This window comes from Boleophthalmus pectinirostris, unplaced genomic scaffold, assembly GCF_026225935.1.
Source record: "Boleophthalmus pectinirostris isolate CB_2022bp ecotype Guang Dong unplaced genomic scaffold, ASM2622593v1 HiC_scaffold_18, whole genome shotgun sequence".
NCBI lineage: Eukaryota > Metazoa > Chordata > Actinopteri > Gobiiformes > Gobiidae > Boleophthalmus > Boleophthalmus pectinirostris.
The window spans coordinates 34,363,175-34,385,750 of NW_026571133.1; the positions used below are offsets into that span (position 1 = coordinate 34,363,175).

Consider the following 22,576-nt stretch of genomic DNA (forward strand, 5'->3'; position numbering starts at 1 on the left):
TACACATACAGCAGACATAATATAATACAAACATATGAAGTAAGATGAATGGAATTATGTAGCAAAGAAAAATTTTAATGACTATTACTACTATTTTTATATAATGTAACTTTTATTTCCTGACTAAATAATTCCATATATCTTGCTTCATATATATGATGTCTTCTGGGTGTATCTCAAATGTAGAAAGTAGAGAAACAAGAAAGTCCAAACTTTTAAGTATGTATGTCTGCTTATTGGATATGGGACAAGATCTCGTGCTACAAGACTTCACGAGACAACATTGCCTCAAGATTGCGCACACATGAGAAAAATGATCTTGTGAGATTTTTTTCCCCCTGAATTCACCTTTACCTTAGACAAAAAAAGAGTTAAGAGCTGGTGAGTTACACAATTTGAGAAGCTGTAGTTCCAAAAAGCAACTACAATGACCCCTAAAGTATAAAATAAATACAATAGCGAAGTTAGTGGACCTAATCTCGTCTCGTGTTGTATTTCGTCTTGTGAAAATTGTGTCTCGTCCCACCCCTTGTGCTTACGCAAACTAGCGCTACAACTCCACTGACAATGAATTTCTTACAACTTAGATTCAGCTATTCAATTTGACATTTTGAAAACGCACCAGCTGCTAACTCCAATGACACAGAACACTTAGGATCCAGTTTAAGTAAAACCTCTTACCTCCACTCTATGGGGAAATGGCAGAATCCAGATGACAACAGTTGAACAGGCAGGAGAAAAAAGATAAAGAGAAACAAATTATTTAGAGAAGAAATTGTGTGTTTGGACCTAAAGAGACGAACTGCCATATTGCTTGGGTCACGTCATACAGCTCAGTGAGGACAGTGACAGAGGCAGGGGAGGCCAGCGTGTGTGTGGTCCGTGACCCAGGGAGGTGAGTGTGTCCTGGGCACATGGTCAGAAGGGGAGGGGGTGTGGGGTTTGGCTGTCGGGGCAAATGGAGAGACCACAGCTGAGGCTCCCAAAGAATAACACAAGGGGCAATAAATGGACTAGAAGACAGCTAAGGACCGGTTTAAATTTTTGAGATTATTTTGAGAAGAGACACTTTAAAATTACCAGAAAACAAAACTAGTGTCAATATGTGTAGTAAAATAAGGTCTTTTTTATATATATTATACTGTAGCATTCTAACAAGCTGGGTGCTGTACTTGCATTGCCTGAAAGTATGCCATTTTATTTACTCAGGTATACTTAGGGATGCACCGATACTATACGGCAGACATGTCAAAATCGGGAGCCAAATTTGACCCGCAATATAGTTATATTTGGCTCGCGGGATCATATCAAATATGTATTAGAGCTGGTTCGCAAGCTGCCGCACCATTATGGCACATGCACCGCTAATACTACTACTAATAATACTACTACTTTGATGAACTTGTATCTAAGAAGAGATGCCAAGTATTTGTATCTGCTTTGGACCCGTGTGCATCAGAGTAAATCACAGTCTAGCAAACTGAGCTTGGATGAATGTTTTCTTTATGATTTTTGACTGTTCACAGTTGAAAGATTGGATTTTCATTGAAGCAAGTTGTAGTTGTTACTTTGAAGTTGTTATTTTTGACTGGTTGTTGGCTTTTGGAAAAATAAAATAATAATAATTTAATAGGAGTTCAAAAGCTACAGAGACATTTATTAAAAATGTTGTTATTATTTTATATTTAGCTTGTTCTGGATTCAATGTTTAAACAAAACTATTATTAAACATTTATTTTAATAAGAAAAGGTTTAACATTGCATAAGTCAAAAGAAGAAAAAACATGCAGATGTTGTTGAAATTTTTCAAAAAATATTTAGTTTGGCCCACGATTTAATCCCAGTTTTTAATTTTGGCCCTCTGTGAAATTGAGTTTGACACCCCTGCTATACGGTATTGGTTATCAGTGCCGATATTGAACATTTTGGTGGATTGGATATCAGCTTCTGTCTTCCATATGTATTCAGTAGTTACACAACATATTTGGTTCTTTTTTTTTCATTATACAGTTTGTGTTTAAAGAAAATAAATTATATTTTCAGTCTCTGCCCAAGTATCGACCAATATCAGTTAATTTTGGGTATGGGAAGATACTTAAAGCCAGTGCTGATACCATTTGTTCAGAATCCAGCCAACCAAAAGGCTGATAAGCTCTGCCAATATTTTTGGGTCGACACATAGGACTGATTTTTATTATTTTCCTCAGATTCAGTGATTTAACTTTACTATAAACTCATTCACTGCCCTTTTTTTAACCATAAATCCTTAAAACAGTTGCGTAGTTATATTTTGTACAGTTATCCCTTTGCACTTAAGTGTTAAAGTAAAGTTTATGTACATTCTTTAGGTAGCCAGCTGGTCGGTCAAAACTAAATATCGTCCTGTGCTGGAGAAACAGATAACCAATATGTTAAAACGTGCAAATACTGGCCAACTGGTATATAGTGGTCTATCTCTAGTATCAGCATTGGTACTGAAACAGTAAAACCTGGATCACTGCATAGTTACAACTGTTTTATTGGTAAAATAAATACCTTGGAAAATATATTCTCTTACAGTAAACAGGCTCATCTGTATACATATCTGACACGTAACTTGGCCTGGTGACATTTCCTGTCTCCATGGAGATCAATAACTTTAATGCCATACTGTGTAGTATTCCAAGCAAAGCAATAATATCTACAAGACAAGCAGATGGCAGATCCCACACCAGAGAAGTTACAAAAAGCGTTAATGTTGTGGTTCGGGTTAAGGTTAGGCAAGTAGTAATTATGGTTAATGTTCAGGAAATGAATGTAAGTCAGTGTATGTCACCACAAAACCCAGAAACCTAACATGTATGTTTTGGCGGTGGGTAGTAGCCAAAAAAGTAAGAGTAATGCTACTTTAAAATAATATCATAGTGCTCCTGGAAGGTCAAATAATAGAGAAAATCTGTTATTTTTAAAGGATAGAAAATGAGAAAAACAAAATTGTGTCTGAAGGAGCGGTGCAAGAAACACAAATGTTCAAATCATTTCATATTTTCAGCATAAAGAGTTTTCTTACATAAGAGTACTTTACCTCACTAAAAATATTAGTGAAGTAGGAGTAAAAGTATGCTACTAGAAGTAAAAGAATAAAAGGGTGGGAAATAAATTATAGGTGAAATAAAATTCAAAGAAGTAAAAAAACTTTCTTACTTCTTTGAGAAAGAAAGTTCTAATATGGACATTAGAAAACATATACAATGCTTTATCATATTTAATTATAGCTATAATTTTGTGCACGTTTGGCCACTTTAAGAAACAATAAAAACAAAATCAGTAGAAAAGTAAAAGTGAAATGTCTTTTAAAATTTCTCAAGTAAATGTAACTGAATCTGCCCTTAGGTTAACTTGCTGTGAGGGAAGAAAGCTCCATTTTGTATTAACTTTGTATCCCTAGTGAAAATACCATCTAAAAATATCATGTAAACACAAAATGGTTGTTGCTATAGTTACCTGCAACAGTGACTCTGGCTGTAGCTTTGACCGTGTTGGCTCCAGCACTGTGCTTGTTGGAGGCCAGGCAGGTGTACAGGGCTGGTTTAGTCACAGTCACCTTCAGAACAGAAAGGATCACATCTCCTACCAGGGTCTCATCCACGGAAGCACCCGAGATCTGGAAAAATAAAGACATAAAATACTACATCAATTACGGCAATATTAAGGGAAACGTGAAGGGAAGGTGATAGCTGTGTATTATCTGATATTTGTTATAATGTTGTTTCCTCATCACAAACATACCTGGAGTTTGTTTCACAGAAGTCCTGCATATTAAGGCTAAGTTCTTCTCTCAAAAGGAAAACACTTTTTTCCACCTTGGGCCCCACTGTGTTTTTAAATGCCACACAACTTCCTATAATTTGGACAATTTCAGCTCTGGAATTGCTAGAAGAAACCTGCATCTCACACCACGGGACCTGACACAAAACAGTGCGGCGTGGGACACATTTTGAAAGCTCTTTGCGGGTGCGGGCAGGAGCGGGACTGCACACTGCGGGAGTGGGCCGGTGGGATGCTAAACTGCAGTTTTGCAAACTAATTATGAGTGTAAAGTAAAATATACAAATGATTAATGTATGCCTATCATACATCATGTGTGCTGGTTATTTTATTTGGCATTAATAAAAACATTTTATGCAGCCTAAATTTGCGGATGTGGCTTAATCTCATGCACATTTTAGACAATTCCTTTCCACTTCTCCGTGTTTGATAGAGCTTAAGAAAGTGAATGTCCCCATCTTGCGGGATTTGAGGGTGACTAGATATCGCAGATGTGGGCAGGAGCGGGACTGAAAATTACAATTCTTTGCGGGAGTGGGACTGCACAGTGTGGGTGCGGGTGAGAGCAGGACTGAAAATTCTGTCCCGCAGAGACCTCAAATGTCCAGTCTTTACTTTAACAAAAGGTAAAAGCCTCACTTCTACCCCAGCGCGTTTATGGCTATGAATTGAATGAATAAAGCACAAAATTTAACACAACTTTGAGTGCCTGGAAAAGTGCTATATAAGATTAAGGCAATATTATTAGTAAACCAGTATCCTACACATCCAGTTTGCCCATGCATCTCAGAATAGGTTTTCATCAGACTTTCTATATGTACTGAATGGTGAAATCAGTTATATTTTTTATCAAAGCTGTCAAGTATATGATAAACTACGGTGTACATTCATAGTCAGTGATTAATATAGTCTTGTTTTCATTTCCAAATGTGCTTGTATTCACACTTGGTCAAAGATAGGCATACAATGTGCATGTTGTTTTTAGTTCCTGTTTTACACTGATATAAATATAAAAGATCTACAGGAGAGCAGGGAGACTGAAGAGGTGCTGATGGGAGATATGGCTAAATTTACAGTTCCACTGCTCAGTCACCCGTTTAAGGAATATTAACAACTCTGATGTGCTGCCAAAGTCTTCAGGACTGCATGCTGTAAATGAATGCTTTGCAGGAGGTATGTGGTATTATAGCGGCACAGTTGCAGAGTGGTTAGGACTCAGGCTCAGGACTTTCTGTGTCGAGTTTGGATGTTTTATCCCTGTGGGTTGCCACTGGCTTCCCTCATCACCCCAAAACATGTACATTAGATTCTCCAGCTAAGTTAGTTCTGACCAATATCATGGGGATGGGTCCCCAATCACTGCTCCTGAAGAAACATTAAAGGATGGGTCAAAATCAGAGGGTGGCGTCTAAAGGTACAAGGAACAATGTGACTCGTCTAACCACATTTTGTCAACAGAACCATCTGGTGGTAATCGGGGCAGTCTTTTGTACTGTCATCAACTGCTGGATTCAAGATACAAGAAAACTAAACAAAAACAAAAAAAAAAGGTAGATAATAGGAATGTAACAATAACCGAAATATTGTGATATAGTATTGTCAAAGTTCTCACAATTATATCGTGGACCATCACAATGTGTCGAATTATAAGTCTCTTTGCTTAATTTAAGACTTATGGTGCAGCAATGACTAAAAAAAAACAGAGAACTACATAGACCATGATCCTTTGCTCCATTTCAGTGCAGACTACAAGACGAAATAACAATTCTAAGCACTTTTAAGACTTAGTTCTTTGGATTAAGTCTTGTCAAGGCATATTAAGAAGAAAAAGTCGCATATTATCAGTTTTGTTTGCCTCCACAAAATATCGCAACAAATATCATACTGTGAGATGTATATTGTGAAAATATCATACTGAGAGATTTGGATATTGTTACATCCCTAATCGTGAGCCTCCCCAACATATTGTGAGCTTTCCCATGATATTGCAATAAATATCGTATCCTGAGGTTCATACTGTGACGATATCGTATCGTCAGATTTGGATATCGTTACACCTCTAGTAGATAATGCTATTGAAATACCATATACACAGTTTAGGATCAAAAACACATTTACTTCCATTTTAAGAGGGTTTATGCAGAAAAGCTTTCTCAAGAATTATGATCTGTACTATTCCCCCTAAAGTGACAACTAAATTTAAGGCACACAAATGGTGAGTGACGGGTGAAATAAATAAATCAAGATGAATCTAATTATACAGAGAACAAATTGTGTTTCAGGGTGTGACATGGGTGTTGACTATTGGGTGTTGCCTCATCTTCTTTGTTTTAAGTTACAATGAGAAATAATTAAAAACATATTACTTTTAGAGACCACACAAGAATTTAATACCAAGTACGTTTTCATTAAATCCATTCAAAACATTTCAATTGTATGACTGGGTGAGCATCATGGAGCTTCATTTCAAGTAATAAGTCAATACTATCTAATAACCCCGTGATAACTCTGTGCATTAGTGACTAAATGAAAAGCAAGCTCCTCAATCCTCTGTCAACATAATGAGAATTCCAGCTCTGTTTAGAGAAGTGATCCTACAGTGAACCCGCAGAGGGGCGTGGAGATGTGCACTGGACAGACACCCGAATCAAAATATGTTACATTATTCATTCTGTATAAATACAATTATATATGGGTAATAATGAAGATTAACAGTGGATTAAGTGTAGATTCATTTTTTGATTTGGAAGATTTGATTAGCATAGTTTTATGTTTTGTTAGATGGGTGACATTACCGAAAAAAAGAATACATTTTTTACACCTGAGATTTATCCATCATGATTTTTTATTAGCAGATTTGTAATTAAAATAGATATGCATTTAATATTAAAGTTTATACAAGTCTCTCCCTTTAAAAAATAGCCAGTTTGACACTACAAAATCTCAGCAAGATTGTCTGGGTGTAGCTCTCTATGTCTTCCAAGTTTCAACTAAATTGGAAACTGTTTACTTTTTCATCTGATTAGCATACACATGGAGTAACAAAACTAACATTGTTGTAAAATGGGCAAGTGGATAAATTATGTAAGGGAACACATAACAACTAAAGGGAATGACAAAGGGAAGGATATGCTTTCTCATTTTAGCTATCTGAAAAGAAAAAAATAAATAAACAAATTTAAAAAATAAAACAAATGTGTGTGAATATAGAATTAAAATACAGTTCATGGGAAGATTGGCTGTGGATGGTGGCCACATTGTTTGGTGGACTGGGCCAGGCCCCTGTGCCAGCAATTGAATAGGTCTGGGCAGGGCTTTGATTGAAACTGAAAGTCTGACAGAAATACATGAAGACAAAATGTAGGCTCTTCTTGTGGGGTACAGTGAGCAGTGAGGCAAATGCACAGCACATAGTTACTGTAAGATCTCCCAGAAATAATTATGTTGTAAGTCAGCATATCTCCTAAAGCTACCATGTGTAATTGTTACAATCTGTATTTGATTTTTATTTTTTTTTTTCACCAGTAGGAGGCTGATGTGGAACCTGTTTCCCCCTCCCCAGTCCTTTCTCCCCTCTCCTGGTCTTTGTTCAGACTCACCTGTGCTCTCTGGTCTTCCTCTGTCAGGCTAACGCTGTTACACTGTCAGACTGCAGTAACGGAGATAACATCTAGTGGTGTTATTTGAGAATACAACAGGGTTGGGTCGGCTAATCAAATAACGGATGGTAGCTTTAATCCTATCGCCAAAGAACTAATGAAGTCAAGTGCCACAATCTCACCCCAATGTTTTTAATGGATTTGATATTTACTGTGGATATGGAAAGAATATGCACTGACAATAACAGTGAGAAAACACCAGACTGTTTTATAGCAACCACTTGTTATCCTGACGTTAGCATTATGAGGCTTTACAGCTGACAATGTGTGATAATGTATGCTATGTGACAAAATGCCTCTGTAGTTGGCTGTATTAAGTGACAACAATGGTGGAATGTAACAACTATTGTCCACGCTGATCCATGATTAGATCCACATTAGGCATGTATACCTGTGAGTTAAACCGTGCATGATTTTTCATTTAGCTTACTTCTACTTATTGTATTTATAGTTTGATCTGGGTAATAGAACATCTAGATATTATCAACATGAATGTTTAAAGATATGCAATATTAGAAAACCAAGTATAGCATGCTGTCTATGCTAATTAAATGATCAATTGCAGCAAAAAGAATGGATAAAATAATACATGACTTTTTTACAGTCACTTTTTGTGTCAGATTTGAACTCATCTACAACTGAATTAAGTACATTTTAGCCCATTTAGTTATAATCATTTTAAAATAAACTAGAAAAGCACTCAGAGAGCGCAGACCTCCGCCAAGGACTACAGTCCCCCTCATATTAATTGTGTTTTCCATAAATATTTGTCTCATATCTTTCAATTTGGAATATGAAAGAGGATTCCCATTGTCCACCCCTGAGTCAAATTTCATGGGGTTTGGTCAATAATTAACCGAGATATTGAGAAACAAAATTTTTGGCCCCATTTACCACAATGTTAACTACAATTTCAAAGTGATCCAGAATCCAGGATTTCTTCCGGATCACCCCCAAAATGAAATCAGTTCTTCCTTTTCACATTTCCAACAAATCCTGAAAATTTCATCAAAATCGGTCCATAACTTTTTGAGTTATGTTGCTAACAGACAAACAAACAAACAAACAAACAAACAAACAGACAAACAAACAGACAAACGCCGGCAAAAACATAACCTCCTTGGCGGAGGTAAAAATAAATATCTGAACTTCCACCTAGACACAGGAACAATTTTGCACATTTCTGTTGAATCTTAGTCACCAAAATTTGTATTATTGACTAATTATTTTATTTTGATAAGGATTTATATGGACAACAGCAGAAAGGAGAAGTCAGTGAGTAAGTTAGCTCAAGATTTGAACATTTTTGGTATATATAGGTAAAATGGCAGATTAAACTAATCATTTACCCCTTTAGTCTGTCTTTATGTAAATACATTGTTTCCTACTACTTTCTTCTGCATAAATAGTTGTTTTGCAGGTGTAGTGTTGTGAGTGTAGTTTAGGTCAGATACACAGACGTACTTAAGTTTTGAGAGCTTTTGCCACACCCCCTTTTAAGTCAACTAATCAGTCGGTAGGACATGTCTTTAATCGACTACAGCCTTAATGTTCAATTTTGTCACCTTCCTCCACCGCTACTTACAGTGTTTCCGTTCTCCAGCCAGGTGATGGTGGGGATGGGGTTGCCCGTGGCGTTGCACTCCAGGGAGATCTGGCTGCCATATGCGACCTTCTTATCTTTTGGAACCCGCAGGATCCGCGCCGGCGCTGCAGACACACACAAATCACAGGCAGACGAAGGGGGACACTTTAATGTGCTGCACAAGGCATATGCTGATCCACAAGGTTCCACGATGAGAGAGGATCCATAACTCATCGGCCCTGTGGTAGTAATGTGCCTGTGGGGGGTGTAGCTGGAGAGAGTTTGAGTAGTTAGAGAGAAGAAAGGCTTTTTTGTGCTTGCAGTAACTTAGTAGACAAGTAATTAATTGAATAGCAAATTGGATTTTGATGAGCACACTGTTTGTTGATACTAATAATAATGCCTTTCAAGAAGCTTTACAGTGCATTATTCATTCATATAATACAGTATTTATTATTTTGTTTATCTAGATTATGATTTTTGTGCTCTCTTAATTTCATTTCTACTGTGCAAAATTACATTTTATACCGAAATTTTCTGACTATAAGCCACTACTTTTTTCTCACACTTCGAACCCTGCAGTTTATACAGCGATGTGGCTAATATGTGGACAAATTATTTATTAACATAAAGTTGCAGCGTTAGACAGCGTTGTTGTCAGCGCACTAAAACAGTTTATCGCCGAATGATAAAATAAGTTATGATGCTAAATTAACATGAGTGAAGGCAATATGTCACACCTGTATGCATTACATGCAGGTGAGTGCGTAAATGACGAGAGGAAACTTTTCAAACTTTAGTAGCTGGTGTTCCGGTTCTTCGTGTGAACATGTCAAGATGTGATTTGTTTACATTGGTGTTAAAAATTTGCGCCACCCTCAGGTCACATCAGGCATGTGCACGCCAAGATGTTTTATCCTTTGTTGTTGACATATAGTTTCATTTACAGATTCGACAAAAACAATGCTGTCTCCAATCAAACTTGTGTCTGGCATGACTGTGATTAATGCATGGCTTCAGAATAAAGTAAATAAATCCCTGCAGTTGTATATACGACTATAAGTTGTTTGGTGTCCCTTAATGACTATGATAAATAGGTTATAAAAATATAAGTAAGAGGGCCTCAAACTCATGTCCCCTATAAAGAAAATGACAAGACCAGTGTTTTTACCTTTACACTACATCAACATGCACAAGTCTCATTTCAACACCTATAACTGTCATGCACGTTACAGTAACATTGGAGGCATGTTAACCTCTGGTAAATTGTCTAAAATGGGTGTCACAAGATAACACACCCTGCCAGGTGTCACATCAAGGTATGGAGGCAAAGTTTGTTTTGTAGCCTTTTAAAACACCATCATGCAACCTTCTGCAGACTTTAGTTCAGTGCTGTAGTGCACGCACGAGGCACATGGCAAACGACGGCTCACGCTTTTAAAAGCAGAGCTAACTTGTCTATTGTGACAGTAACGCGCATGACAGTTATAGATGTTAAAAGGAAAGTTACATATGTTGATGTAGTGTAGAGGTAAAGAAAATGGATTTGTCATTTCATGGGGGGCATAGGTTTGAGGCCCACGCACCCTCTTACTCATATTTTTATAACCTGTTTATCATACCAAACAACTTATAGTCATATATACAATTGCAAGCATTCATTTACGTTGTTCTGAAGCCATGCATTAATCGCAGTCATGTTAGACACAAGTTTGACTGGAGTCAGCATTGTTCTTGTCGAATCTGCAAATGAAACAGTACAAATGATAAAACATTGCCACCCTCAGCAACCTGAGGGTGGAGCAAACATGTAAACAGCAGTGTAAATAAATCACATCTTGACATGGAAGGAGGAAGATGCTCGTTTGACTGTGTTTTGAACAGTTATTTTGTGCTTCATACACACACCCTCCTTATGGAAAACACATGAAGAAATGCAGATGATGCAGTTTTTGCAGAAGTAAAATAGAGCTGCTGCACATAAGCTTGTCATCAGTGAGTCAATGGTGAGACTTTAGTGACGGCATCATGACAAACTGACTCAAAGCAAAAAGATGACAAAAGCTTTCAGAGGCAATCAAAGCAGATGGCCTGAATTTGAAAACATTCTTGAAGACTTTTAGTTGATTTGGCTTATATTCAGGTGTGCTCAGTAGTCCGGAAATTACGGTACTTACTTTTATTGATTTATTTTTATACATTTTCTTACAGCTAATCTTAAAATTGTCAGTTAGTCTAATACGAATACCCCAAATCTTGAGCATATCTGTTTATTTGCTGATTGACTTTGAAATTGTCCATCAAATGTATATAATCTTGGTACTCTCTGCTATCTCCAGTAGGTAAATAAATAAAACTTGATTCTGCATAGGGCTCATTTAAATAGGAATAGAATAGTGAAGAAACCACACCTTGCACTTCTATGGTGACGGGTTTGGAGAAGGCCAATCCAAAACTGTTCCTGGCCACACATCGATACTGGCCTGCATCCTCCTTCTGAATGTTGTGGATCTTCAGTGCTCCATAGTCCAAGATGGTCACACGCTCACTCAGCTGGGTTAGGAAGACATTAAAATGAATAAAGTAACATAAAGTTTAAGTGTTCTTAAACTGTAACAAATATATGCACACCTTGATAAGCTCATCGTCTTTTAGCCAGGTGACGTCGGGTTTGGGGTTTCCGAACGTAACACATGGCAACACTGCTTTGGAATCAATCAGCAGGGTGACATTGGTGGGGTGGCGCTTGATCTGTGGTTCTGAAAAAAATTATAAAAAATAATAGGAAAATCAATTGTTTTGTACTTCTTGAAAGTTTAAAAAATAATAATAATCATTGCATATGTTCAACCAAGAACATTGTACTGCCTGCCTTGTTATGGCCTTCACTCACCTGTTAGTACTAGCCAGTCATACCTGCCCTGAGGCTGAGAGAAGCAAGTTTCCTTATCTGTGCTCATCAAATAAGTGGCCTGTCCAACCAACACCAACACACACTTCCAACACAACACATTCGTATTAGGCAAGTTGGGTGAAGTGCCTTGCCTAAGGACACTTCTGCCACTGGCGCCCCACTGTGGCACCTGGTTTTCGCAGTGGTCTACCATCCAAGTACTAACCAGGCCCAGCCCCGCTTAGCTTTCGAGATTCAGACAAGCCACAATTTGCAGCCAGGCATCAGCATCTTCCTTTTGCTCCTCTCCGCAGTCACCTTCTCCTTTCCCTCTTTTTCAAGGCTCAGCAACTGACATTTTCCCCTAAATTGGCTCTGGCCAGATTGATATGGGATGGCTCTCACTGAAAGGTCAGGGACCTATCACAAGGCACAGCCTAACAAAATGGATTCTCAAGAGGTTTTGAACTCACAAAAATCTCAAGAATTCATCTTGCTGGCTAGATTAATTTTCCCCAACAAAGTCATCATTCTCCTCTTACATCAAAACAACTTCATCAACCAGGATAACTGCCAGCATTTATTCATTTAATAGACAGTTATCCCCATGTTGTTTGTACGTAACTCTTACCAAACTATAATAGAAAATACTGTCAAGACTCACTCATTTTTAGCTGTAGTGCTCCACAGCTCTTGGCTGGTTCCCCGATACCATTACTGGCGATGCAGCAGTACTCTCCATTGTCAGACTCTCGCACGTGTGGGATGATCAGCATTTGACCCTGCTCTTTGGTGATGTAACGCTGGTCGTAGTACCTGGTAAAAAAAAACAAAAAAAAACAACATATTTATAATTGTTGGAAAAAAATTACATTAGCTGAATACTTGATGATGGCATACATGATCTGATGGTTGTTCTTGGTCCAAGTGATGTCAGCAGAGGGGCGGGACTCCACTTCACAGATAAATGTGGCGTTATGGTCCAGTAGCACATCTACGGTCTCCAACAGTGTTATGATCCGAGGAGCTGGAGAAGATTGGAAAACATGCACCAGATTTTTACTGTCTTAAAAATGTGGAAAACAGAAGAACCTTATTTGAAACAGGTTGCAATGGTACAAAAGTTATTCCTGTTCTGTTCCTTTTCTAGAAAACATTAAGCATCCTAATTAGAGTTTCTAACAGATTTCCACACATTTGAGAGGGCAGCATGTGTTTTGTCCATCATGGTTAAACTAACAACTAGCATGCACAGCATTAAAAGCTGTTTTTACAACATATAAATCTGCACTGGGGTTTACTTAATTACATGAAAATCTAAAATGGGCTACAGTTTCTTTGAAAAATGCTCTTTAGTAAGACTTAAGAGTTCATTCACCATTTAGGTAGATCCACAGAGGTACATCACAAAGCATTTTGTTACAAGGTTGTAAATAAATCTATAAATAGGTTTGTAAAAATCAAAATAGCTCACATATTCAATATGCATTCAATACAAGAACATATTTCTCCTGTAACTTTGAACTATAAACCCCAATTCAGTCCATCCTAGTGCCATATTTACTAAAATACTGAATCTGTTTACATCTGAATTTAAATTTCACAGACAATTGCGTACAACTATGGTGTTTCAACTTTAAAGGTTGAATTTGTATTGTCTGCAGGCTTGGTTTCAGTTGGTATAGGATTAAAAGTGAAAATTCTAGTACAATAGTATAACCACAGAATACACAGTAAATGGCTACCAGATGCACCAGATGACACACTAGCATGGCCAGCAGGTTCATTTGTTTAAGGTTGGGTCACATTACAATTAAAGGTCCTGTACAAGATGTTTTTCCAAAGTATGTTGTGCAAAATGTTGCCTTGCCAAAGAACAGAGGCAGCTTTTGTCTGCATCTAAGTGAGTGTTAGCATGCTAGTTGTTGTTGCCATTACAGTCATGGTAAAACTCTGTACTGGTCTCTGAAAGTTGTGAAACTTGCTCACAAACTCAATCACTGTGAATAATAAGGATGCTTGGAATGTATTAGTGAAGAATAATTTTGGACCACTGTAAACTGTTTTAAATGAACTACGTTTGTTTTCTTATTTTTAAAACAGTCCATATCAGGTAGAGCACCTTTAACTATAACTTGATTCAACATTCAGAAGTGCTATGATTTGTACTGTTTCATCAAGAATACATTTCATGATGATTCATATACGGGACTCAAAACCAGGCTATATTCCCCTATGAGTCCACTGACCTCGATCATATTTCAGCACTCGGTGAAGGAAAGTTGAAGTACTGGTTTGAAGTACTTTTAAAGGAGTCGAGCCACCTGCTTTACTCATATGGATCAGGTGTGTGTGTGTAAATCATTTCGTTGTGGGGAGTTATAGCTTTTATTTTAGATAAGTGTGACACGGGTTAGAGGAAAATACATTTGTCAAGAAGAATCCGAATTATATTTATCATCTGGGAAAACATTTAACAGCACTGGAAGACGTCATTGTTTTGTGTTTTGTTTCCTTTTTAGTCCAACAATACAGCCACTTCATGACTAAGATTGATAAGATTATATTGTGTACAGGTATAGTTTTGTAACAAAGTGAATATTTGAGTTGGACATCACCATGCGTGTCTAAATAACATAATGTTGAACAAAAAAATGAAGTTCCCAGTACATATTTTGCATTCTGCTAATTCAAAACTATTAACAAAGGTGTTTTATAAAGGTTACAAACCAAATATTATGTAATCCTCTTGACATAATCAATGAAGATATTTATTGTACAATTTATGATGACTTTTTACTTTTGAATTTGTGGGAGTAAGCATCTTTATTTTACAGAAAAAGTATCCAATCGTTACTTCTTTGATGGTCTTTTAATTAAAGTGATAGTATGCAACGCTCTGGGGGTCGAAACTCACCCACATAATTCCATGAAAACAGAAAGTTAAAAACATATTCTGGAACATTCTCCATGAAGAAACATCAGTTTTATGCCATACTGTGGAAGATTATAGCCAAAGGAAAAACATTTTCATGGAAACAAAGCAAGGATGAGGCCCTCCTCCAGACCAAGTAAGAGTAAGAAGCAGGTTTGTGGAGATGCAAGTTCAGAACCTGTTTTTCTATGTTTTTCATTCAATGCAGTAAGAAACATCCAAAAGAACATGGCAAAAACAAAAAAGTTACATACTGGAGCTTTAATGATATGCCAGCATTCCTAGCACTATCTTGGGAAAAAACATAAAGAGTATACTGACCTCTGGTGGCCCATTTACAGTACTGCATAATCCTATATACCATATACCACCGCCATATCTATTTTTAGCTGTAATCTATAACCTACCAGATATGATTTCTTTCAAGTCTGTTAATATATAAAAAGATTTACATTACAGCATCTGGTGCATGTTCCTATGACTGTTCACCCTCCCCAAACCTCTTTTATTTTTCCTAATATATTACAGAAATAGACAATACGACTGGAATCTAGACATGATTTTTAAAGCCACTATCAATTCAAAAACCAAGTCCAGATGCCTCATTCTACTTTCAGTGCTTTCCGTTGGACAACACCATAAACTGCCATCATAACAGGTTTGGTTTCTCCGCTCCTCCTGTCTCCACATACATAAATCTTGATGTGCGGCAGACATTTTGGCTCACGTATTATTCACAAATATTGACTGTGTGCTCTGGCCTTGTCCCTGCCCATTGTCCTGTCCAGCTTTGGGGGCAGTAAATCTGATCCTCCATGTTGGTTGCCATCTGTTTGGCGCCCGGTTGCTTAAATGTCAAATTGATAGTTTGACTCTTGTGTCATGTGCTTTTTCTGGGTATATCCAAAACAATGATAAAACTTAGGGCTGCACAATTCATACTCAAATTGAAATTTGAGTTAATGCAATCTGTAATTTAGACCTCTGAAATGCACGGCTTTCTTGGATTAGTTTATCAGTTCATATAACAGTCTTCTCTCTAATATTCATGTAACACAGTATATCATGAATGCAAAAGTGCAATACTTGTCAAAGAAATATATATATTTTTAATTATAGCCATATTAAAACTATACTCTCCTCTTACTAGTATTTCAATATATCTTCGGCTTCTGCACAAACATGCTCTGTGATTGGTGTGCCAATCAGCTGGCAGGCCCTATTGCACCAGCGGGCGATGCCAAGATGGATTCTCATGAGTTTGTGAACAAGTATCGTGAGAATACATCTTTCTGTGCAAAGTTATTGCTTAATGCTTACATTGCACAATTCTAGAATTGCATTTTGCTGTCTGCTTGATTCTAGTTAACTATAATTTGAGCATAGATACGACTGATCTGTTCACCAATAAGCCACACTACAAAAATGAACATCTGCAACACATACAATTTTATGTCAAATTGACTACAAATGTCTTCTTTTAGAGTTTACCCAAAGCATATGACATGCTTTTCATATTTTCTTTGTTTGCTCTGAAGTTTTGTCTCTTTTGTCCTGTGGGCTTTTTCCATTCTTTGAATCCATGTTATAAAGGAGGACAGGTCAGTGGGACAGGTCAGTGCTGTCATCTGTCAGAGCACATCTGTGATCTGTGTACAGACAGTTTGTGGAGACACGGTGACAGACGGGGAGTATATGCTCCACTAAATATGAACAGGGCCCATTATATCATGAGCCATGCAACTGTTTAGTCATTCATATGTTAAACGATGTTGACAAATACAGATTCGGACAAACAAAACTTTTAAAAGTAAATTAAATGTAAATTAGAAATAAATGTCCAGTCAAATAATTTTGGCACCCAGGATAGGTGTAACATAGCACAGTGCTTGACAGAGACATTTGTACCTTTTTAAGTTTACGTTAATGAGAATAGTGACTATTAAGGATCTAATGGTAAAGGTGCACTATGAAACATTTCTAGTAGAATTGAGTGATACCACTGGGCCAAATTACAAGTGAGAACTACGCAGAGACCAGCCTGCTCACAGCTTTCTAACGGCAAAATGTCTCAGTTTCAAAAAAACATTGTCCAATATTGTTCAGCATTTATTCACACATGGTAAACAGATCTTGATGGCACAGTAAAGCAAGATTTATCTCACAATACACAAGCCTCCTCAAATCTACTGAGAGATAAACCTGCCCTCATAGACCAGTAACAGTGTGCTAGGATGAGTCAGCAGAAGGAACTGGCAGGTTAGCAGGCTCTTGGGTGTACTCCGGGACAGGATGCAGTAAAGTGCAGTGAGGACATGGGCTTTGTCACATTTACACAGTCTTATAAACACCTCCTGCTCTCTGGGTCCACACAACACAACAGGTGAGCTGCTGACCATACACTATAGAACAAACAGAACAGGAAATGTGGGATACGATTATATTTCATAATGTTGGCTTTTTAGGGGTTACATGTCTTCATCCAAAACATGGTTTGGGTTTCAGTCATGGAAGTTGATGTATAATTTGATTAGACTCTGTTCACCAATGCCTTTTATTCCTATATAACAAACACAGCCACCTCATGAACAGTATGATTTTTGTTTACGGGCAGTTTATTTTTCTTCGCTTTAGACTTGGTCAAGAAAAAAAGAAAAAAAAACACAGATCAGTTCTTACAGACCCTATTAAAAAGTACCACACTGCAAAACACAATATCTAGACAAGTTAAAAAGACTTCAATAAAGCACATTTCATTTTATTTGAGTAGATTCAGCTTGGCAAGTAAAATGATCTACCAATGGAACAAGTGTGTTTTTCTTAATTCAAGCAAGAGCTGATTTTGTTTCTTATTTTAAGTGCAAAGAGTTGTTTTTCTTATCTCAAGTACAAAAAATCCATTGGTAAATTATTCTAGCCTGATTCATCAGCTGGTTTCACTTCATAGAAACCGTCTGACCTGGCAGCGTTAGAATTTGTTCACTCAACAGTAGGCAGGTACTTTTTTAATTTATCCAAATGCTGCTATTTGGTCGTGACATATGTAATGCACCGCTAACGGGGCTAACTGGTATTTTAAACTTTTCCCAAATCCCTTAGGAAGAAGGTCAATAACGTCTTTCCCCTTGATAAAATTCAACAAACATTCTCTTTGTTTCGGCTTTAAATCCTCAATCTCAGGAATCGTTGCCAACACAGAATGTATGGCTCTTCGCTGATTGGCTGGTGCCCGAATTCGCACTTCTGGGGTTTTTGCGAACCGTCTAGTGTATTCCGATTCCTGACCTAGTCGCTGGAGAGAAATGAAATTGAGGAGGCGGCACTAGGTGACGCCAGCCTGGCTAAGATCATTTTACTTGTCAACTGAAATTTACTCAAATCATGATACAACTCTCTTAATTCAAGTCATCTTATCTTGGCTAGATTTGAGTTTTTGCAGTGCATATGCAAGATGGCAGCAAATCTGTAAGAAAGTAAGCTAAATCTAACATCATGAGTGTAACTTTAAAGTGAAAGGGCCCATATTATGCTATTTTCTGATCTCTGCTATAATGTTGTTTGATCATCACAAACATACTTGGAGTTGTTTCTCATCACATACCTGGAGTTGTGTTTTGTTTCATTCACACAAACACTGCTTATTTTGTGTGAGTTCTTCTCCCAGACAGAAAACACTCTGTCCCACCTTGTGATGACATGCGGTGATACAGAAGTGTCACACTGTATTTTTAAACTCCATACATCTACTGAACTGAAGGTCAAAGGTAGATGTTAACATGAAAACTATCACTTCATGTCATCACACGATGCAGCAGAGCTTTTTGAGCTTTGCAGATGTACACAGACTAATAATAAAGGATTATTAAAACATGTGTGAATGAAATAAAACACAACCCCAGGTATGTTTTTGATGAGGTAACATTCTAACAGAGCTAAAAAAGACTGCAAGAAAAATAAACACCTCGCTGCGGGTTTGATTTTCAATTTTATTATGAATTCATTACCACATTTTTGCCCACAATCCAATTTCCAGTTAAATTTTTTAATCTCCTACTCTACAAATGATTTCTAAATATATATACACATAAAAAAGTACAGCATTCATGAATTTCAGCTTCCTGTTCATAGGGAACATTTTGCAATTTAAAAAGTTCCACCATCTTGCTTTGAATTGTTAATTGCTATGGCAACATTATTTGATACCAGTCTCTTCTTTTTGGGACTTATTTTGAATTTATTATTACCATTTATATATTATATCATATGTGAGCTACTGTGTCCAAATAATGTCTCTTGTAGATCAGTGAAGTTTGTTTAAAGGTGCATTATGTATTTTTTTTTGTTTGGATTGGTTGGATATGTCATTCCTCTGCTTGGAATGTTCCACAATATGACTTTAAACAGCTCTAGCTTACATTTAATCAATTACAGGTGGTTTTAGTGCATAAAAAGACCTAGAAAAACAAGCATTCTGACTGTGAACGGGGTCACCTCTCCACAGATCTGGCCTGTAACTTCATCAAGGTAGAAAGGTTTAAAGTATACTGTAAAATATTCCAAACAAAGCAATAACACAGAGAAAAGGGTTTGACGGACCCTCCACCAGAAAAGTTACACAAAGCACCTTTAAGTATAAGTCCATGCATTTGCAAGCCATATCTTCACACTGGAATAATATAAGACTAGTGAGTGTTTAAACTAAAACTACACAAAGTATTTACCTTCATTTTATCTTCACAATGTAATAATCACACACCATTACCAGAAAATCCAAAAAATCCTCTTACCTCTTTGTAGTCCGTAACTTGGAGTGACGAGAAGCAGCACAGCAAAGATTTCCAAAACCAAAATAGCTTGAACGCATTTCATTTTGTCTCGAAAAATGCAACACAAAAAATAATGTTACTTAGTTGTGTTATATTCCCATAGCAGAGGACAGGACAGTCTTCGGTAGCGTCCCTCACCAGTGGACAGCCATGCACTTTTGACTGGGACACTGCTGCACACTGTGAGTGCGTTGGACATGGTGACGGACAGGGACAGCTGGGATATGTCCTCGTGTACAGTCACTGGCCCTGAAAGCTAACCCCAATACACATGCACAGGCTAGCTAGTGTTCACTCACACACACACACCCACCATCAGCTAACAACATTCCAATCATACTAGTAAAACATGTTTAATAAGAAAATATGGAAAAAGGTTTTGTAGTTAAGTTTCTATTGTACTGTATATTCTGACAAATTCTCCAATGGGGTACACTACGGTAAAGGTGAACAGTATAATTTTTTGGGTGGAATTTTTCACAGTATACGTTAAACCGGCACATCTGGGAACTTGGTGAGAGACATTCCCGCACTTTTGGGGGGTCAATGCTCTCTCATTGACTTTAATGCAAATTAGGGTCAATAAACATAATTCATACAGAACCCTAGGTGTAGATAATGACAGAAAATACACCAAATCAGTACTCAATACATTACTACTTTGCTAGTTGTTGACCGTGAAAGATATGTACAAAAGCTAAACAACAACCCCACTCAGGGTCAGCCTTATCATCAGAAGATCCATGTTCAGGTCATGTTACAAATGAAATTGTATTTCAGGTTTTAAATATTTTAAAAAGTAAATATTAAAAAGTTATAAATATATGAAACCCTTAAAATACAGCATAAATGTTTGAGGAAATAATGATTTGGGTGGAAATGGCTGTCTTAAGTGTAACAGGGTTAATAATTGTCCAATTTTCAGGCAACAACTTGCAAAATGTTCAGTAATTCGAGCTCTACAACCTTAATTTCAGTTTTATTTTAAATCTTTTTCTTTTAATATAGCATTGGTGGGTTTGTAAATCAACAAATTAAGTAATGCTGGCCTTAGCTAATGCTGTTATGCATGATTATGCGTTTTCCTGTCAATATATCTGTTGCAGTGTCAAGTCTTTACTTTCAGAATGCAGGTCCAACTTTAAAAACCAGGAAACAGACACAAGGCTCAACTCGGCTTGAAGTTTTTATTGAAATAATTTGATTCCTGTAGTAGTAGTAGTAGGTGGTAGTAGTAGTAGGTAGTAGTAGTAGTAGTAGTAGTAGTAGTAGTAGTAGTAGTAGTAGTAGTAGTAGTAGTAGTAGTAGTAGGTAGTAGTAGTAGTAGTAGGTAGTAGTAGGTAGTAAGTAGGTAGTAGTAGGTAGTAGTAGTAGTAGTAGTAGTAGTAGTAGTAGGTAGTAGCAGGTAGTAGTAGGTAGTAGTAGCTCGAAAACCTTTAAAGTAAACAAATGTGTAATGAAATTAAATTTACATTTTACAATTTCATTAGTTATATAATCTATTTAAATTGTAATTAATACACTTCAATTATAATATTATTTATATATATAATATTTATTGTATTTTATATTTACATTTTATACATGAACTTAAATAGCTATAATTTTACAAATACATTTTTAATCCTATCATAACTTTTGAAACAGTTTTAAATGAGTACATGAAATGTAATATATTATTTGAAGATACATTTTGATAAATAAATACATTGCTTTTTAATTGCTAAATAACATATATATATATATATATATATATATATATTTATCTAGAGCTACTTTAACTTAGAATTTACATCATTTACTTTAAATCAGATTTACTACTTTATAAATAATCAAACAATTTACTTTTTTTACCTGCTCTATTTTTTAGTGATGTGATGTTCCGTATCGAGGCTTCGAAGCGTGTGTCGAGTAGAGGAGGGGGCATTTCCGCGATGCGCGTATCGAGGCTCGCTTCATTTAGGTGAGGAGCTGAAAATTATGACGTCCGAAGCCTCGCTGCCCGGCTGTACCACGTGACTGATTCAGGAAGTGGTTTGGATTTTGCTGCGATTTCCATTTTCATAATTTTGAAATAATCATTTTCCATACTGCCAGTACATAGATACACAGTACACTACCATCACTACAATATACATTTTTGCATACTTCTTTATTTTGGTGACAGTTCTATTCACAGGCTTTCTGCAAAATATCACACACTTCAAATTCATGTCAACTGATATTTTTGTGTCCAGTAGACGTCCTGCTAGAGCAAATGAAGCTTCAAGAAGCTTTGCGCTAGAGTGAATCAATTGAATGAAAGGCTTCAATGCGTCATGAAGCTTCATTTGCCCATCACTGCTATTTTGGGATTTTCAAACTTAAATTGAATTTATTTACTATTTCCTTTAAACTTAAAACTAATTTTAAAGGTACATTTCCTCACCAGTAGTGTCTCTGTGTTTCCTTCACATTCCTTCGTTTGGTTCTGTTTGTGTTTGCACACCTGAGCTAATTAAATGATTCCAGAGACACACCTGGTTACCTGATTTTCTTCCTTGCTGCCATCTACTGGCCAGACTAAAAATAACCTCATCAACTCATAAAAAAAGGGAGGTGAGGAGAGGAGCGGTGAAGAGGAAGAGGAGGGAGCAGAGGTGAGAGGAGAGAGGGCTCAGGAGTGGAGGTGAAGACTTGGTGCAGGGGCTGGGCTTTTTGACTTGACATGCAGCCATTTTTAATTGGTAAACATCCAAAAGTTTACTAATTCTTCCCTGATATCCAGGGATTATTCCCTGTTGCTTTCATCAAATATACATTCAATTGTTCAAGAGATATGTTGCAGACAAACCAATAGAAGAGGGAATGATTTTTCTGAGTAGTGGGCTT

General features: G+C 36.9%; 1 protein-coding gene across 1 annotated transcript in view; it reads right to left on the bottom strand.

The window, feature by feature from the left end:
• The window catches only part of musk (muscle, skeletal, receptor tyrosine kinase), a 54,754-nt gene extending 34,850 nt beyond the window's left edge, over positions 1-19,904 (bottom strand). Inside the window, exons 1-9 of the mRNA XM_055153198.1 lie at positions 19,844-19,904; positions 19,667-19,753; positions 12,845-12,971; positions 12,609-12,760; positions 11,683-11,810; positions 11,463-11,604; positions 9,052-9,176; positions 3,484-3,643; positions 682-688 (exon numbers count right to left, since the gene is read on the bottom strand). Coding sequence (XP_055009173.1) covers positions 682-688; positions 3,484-3,643; positions 9,052-9,176; positions 11,463-11,604; positions 11,683-11,810; positions 12,609-12,760; positions 12,845-12,971; positions 19,667-19,753; positions 19,844-19,904 — 989 coding nt within the window. The remainder of the gene's footprint in view (positions 1-681; positions 689-3,483; positions 3,644-9,051; positions 9,177-11,462; positions 11,605-11,682; positions 11,811-12,608; positions 12,761-12,844; positions 12,972-19,666; positions 19,754-19,843) is intronic.
• Positions 19,905-22,576: the final 2,672 nt, after the last annotated feature.